This window comes from Gavialis gangeticus, unplaced genomic scaffold (genome assembly GCF_001723915.1).
Source record: "Gavialis gangeticus isolate Ggan-Ray unplaced genomic scaffold, GavGan_comp1, whole genome shotgun sequence".
Lineage (NCBI taxonomy): Eukaryota > Metazoa > Chordata > Crocodylia > Gavialidae > Gavialis > Gavialis gangeticus.
The window spans coordinates 44789787-44793347 of NW_017729008.1; the positions used below are offsets into that span (position 1 = coordinate 44789787).

Below are 3561 nucleotides of genomic sequence, written 5' to 3' on the forward strand. Positions count from 1 at the left end.
CACTCTTGCCTTGCTCGTCACAAGTGTGTATTCTTCCATTTAGATAATGAAAGTCCTGTGTGGAGTCTCATCAAACACCGCACTGAAGTCCAGACAGATCAGGTCAGCAGGAGCCAACCTTTTAGGCCTGCTCCCTTCCTGAACATCATGTTGAACCTCTTCCCCCATATGCTGCTCTGCCTTCTGCTCCTGGCCCTTTGCTCCCTGCCTGATCTGCTGCTTTGCTTTCTGCTCCCTGACCCATCTGCCATGTGCCACATACAGAAGCTGCCCATGTCACTTGTAGCACCTGTGCCACAAATTGGACACCCTTGGATTAGATCAACCCCATTTCCCTTGACTGAGAAACAGTTATTTTATCCATGGTCCACAGAGTATCCCACCTCCAACTATAGCCCATACTAGGTCATTCAGAAGAAGAAGAAGAAAAACCCATTAACAGCCAATTTCAGAATAACTAAATCACAGATGAAGTTTTTACGTAAGGCCCCTGAAACATGTAATTCACTCGAATGTAACAGTGGACATTTGCACCTATATAAACATCTCTCATCCATTTAGTAAGATGAGCTGGGCAGTATCTTTTGTTGCTTCTCATACATCGCAGCTACAGCACTACTATAACCCTTTACAAAGGCTGAGCCCATGCCCTCAGTGACAGCGTGCGGCACAAATGAGCTATGTGCGGCACTAAAACAATTTGGAATTTGCTTTCTTTCAAGTACACTGACCACCTTGTTCGTCTCTGCAGCTGCACCTCCCCCCTTCCCCTGCCCCAGCTACAGCTCAGACAAAATAATGATGGCAGGTTCTTCCCCACACCATGGCTAAGGCAAAGGGAGGCAGGCCAAAGACCTGAGAGAGGACTACAGCATCCTGCGGAAGCAGCTGGACTCTGGCTCCAGAGAGAAGACTTCCCTGATGGAGCATTTTGAATAGCATCCCCTCAGCCTGCGCAGTCATTTAATGGGAGAAACACGAATAGCAGAGATCCAAACTCAAAGGCTCTCCAATAACAGGAACCCTGTATCTATTAATGATGCTATTCATCAACGACCTGGAAGATGCGATGGATGCGGTTCAACAAGGACAAGTGCAAAGTCCTGCACTGAGGAGGGAGCGATCCCATGCACCGGGACAGGCTGGGGGTGACAGGCTGGGCAGCAGCTCTGCAGAAAAGGACCACGGGGTAATGGGGGACAACAAGCTGAACAGGAGCCAGCAGTGTGCCCTTGGTGCCAAGAAGGCTCCTGGCATCCTGGGCTGCATTGGTAGGAGTGCTGCCAGCAGATTAAGGGCAGTGATTCTTCCTCTCTATTCAGCACTGGGGAGGCCACATCTGGAGTCCTGTAAAGCTATGTCCTCACTACAGAAAGTATGTGGACACATTGGAAAGAGTCTAGTGGAGGACAATGAAAATGGTTCGGGGCTGGGGGACAGGAATGGTGAGGAGAGGCTGGAGGAACTGGGCTGATTTAGTTTGGAAAAGAGAAGACCGAGGGGGGATTTGACAGCAGCCTTCAACTCCCTGCAGGAGGGCTGCAAACAGGATGGGGCTGGGCTGTTCTCAGTGGGGGCAGATGACAGAACAAGGAGCAATGGGCTCATGTTGTAGCAAGGGAAGTTGACGTTGGATATTAGGAGAAACTCTCCAGCTAGGAGGGTAGTAAAACACTGGAACAGGTTATCCAGAGAGGTGGGGAAATCTCCACCCCTGGAGGTTTTGAAGACCTCAGTAGACAAAGCCATGGCTGGGATGATGTAGTTGGAGCTGGTCCTGCTTTAAGCAGGGGGTTGGACAGATGTCACCTCCTGTGGTCCCTTCCAACCCCAATTTTCTATGATTCTGTAATTTTATCGTGTCAACCCACCCCGAGGGGGAGGGCACCTCACAGCTCATCAGGGGCTGAGAGGCAGGCTGCCCCAAAGCTTTTCCTACAGCCAGGACATTCCCACCTTACTGGGATCCAGCTGCTCGCCAGGCGGGCTCTGCGCAGGCAGCGATGCCCCCTGTCCCGTCAGCTCTTCCACACGCTTGTTGAGAGCTGCCAGCTTGGCTTTGGCCTGAAGCTTCAACTTCATCAGCTTTGCATCTGCCGCCTCCCGTTCCTCCTGCAGAAGGAAAGGGGCAGAGAAACTGTGATGAAGATGCCATGGCCCCCTCCACAAGAGAAGGATGTCCCTGTAGCTCCATGTTGTCACACTGACTTTGTATTTCCAAGTCAGGCAGGAGAACACACTCTAGGGAAGCCCAACGCTCGACTGCCTGGAAAACAGCAGCGGCATCTCACCCAACCCCCAGCAGAACCACAGGCTACCTTGAGAGCAACTTCTTTCTGCTGGAGCTGGGCATCCTTCTCTCGGATCAGATCCTTCAGCTGGACAACCAGCCGCTCCGTGTGGGCCAGACGCTCCAGCATGTCCTCGGGCGTCTCGTCCCTGCTTTCCATTGCCGACTCCAACACTGGCACCTGGAGAAATCAGAGGAGCAGCTGGAAATGCCTATAAGTGTATAGGACCTATAACTATATAAGGGGCATACATCAGGATCTGGGGGAATGCCTGTTTGCCAGAGTGTCCCAAGGGATGACAAGGTCCAATGGTCACAAACTCCTCCAAGACCATTTTAGGTTAGACATAAGGAAAAGCTTCTTTACTATCCAAGCCCCCATGTCTTGGAAAAGGCTCCCCGCAGAGGTGGTGCAAGCACCTGCTCTGGACTCCTTTAAGATGTGTTGGGACACTTATCTTGCTGGGATCCTTTGACCCCAGCTGACTTCCTGCCCCTGGGGTGGGGGGCTGGACTTGACGATCTTCTGAGGTCACTAGATCTAGGCCTGCAATGTAGCCGTGTGTCCATGCAGACACCTTCCCCCCAGCTCCTGAAGGCTGCAAGCCAATTTAGCTGCAGCTCCTCATAAGCTTGCCACGGGGCTGATGAACAGGGATCCTGGTTTTCCGTGAAGAAAGAAAATCACAAATTCTCTGACAAAAATCCCAAAATCCGTGGTTAAACTTAAATGCCCCCCAGAGCCCTGATGATGTCTCTCACTCCCCCACCGCCCCCAGCCCTGCCTGGGCCCCTTGCCTCTCACCCACAGCCCCTGCTGGAGGGGGCTCCCAGCTGCCAGAGCTATAGGGCCCTGGATCCAGGTCTGCAGCCCCACGCCCTGAATGGAAGGCAGTGGCTGCTACAGCAGAAGCATGAGCTGGCTCCCCTCTGCTGCAGGCTTGGGCGGGGCCAGCTCCCAATGGCAGCATGCACTCCTGGGGGGGCAGGAGGGACCCCTCCCATCTGGACGGGTCATATTCAACCTGGGGGGAAGTGGGCAGCGGAGTCCCCCAGGGCTTGGTCCTTGGGCCTGCGCTGTTCAATTTCTTCATCAGCGATTTGGACGACGGGGTGAAATGCAACCTGTTTAAATTCGCTGATGACACCAAAATTTGGGGGGAGGTGAGCACGCTAGCAGGGAGTGAGAGATTGCAGAAGGATCTGGATAGGTTACAAGGGTGGGCTAACAGGAACAGGATGCGTTTCAATACGGACAAGTGCAGGGTGCT

At 53.0% G+C, this 3561-nt stretch overlaps 1 protein-coding gene across 1 annotated transcript in view; it reads right to left on the bottom strand.

Moving 5' to 3' along the window:
* The window catches only part of GOLGB1 (golgin B1), a 57748-nt gene that overhangs the window by 44224 nt on the left and 9963 nt on the right, over positions 1 to 3561 (bottom strand). The window contains exons 3-4 of the mRNA XM_019509715.1: positions 2319 to 2471; positions 1957 to 2112 (exon numbers count right to left, since the gene is read on the bottom strand). Coding sequence (XP_019365260.1) covers positions 1957 to 2112; positions 2319 to 2471 — 309 coding nt within the window. The remainder of the gene's footprint in view (positions 1 to 1956; positions 2113 to 2318; positions 2472 to 3561) is intronic.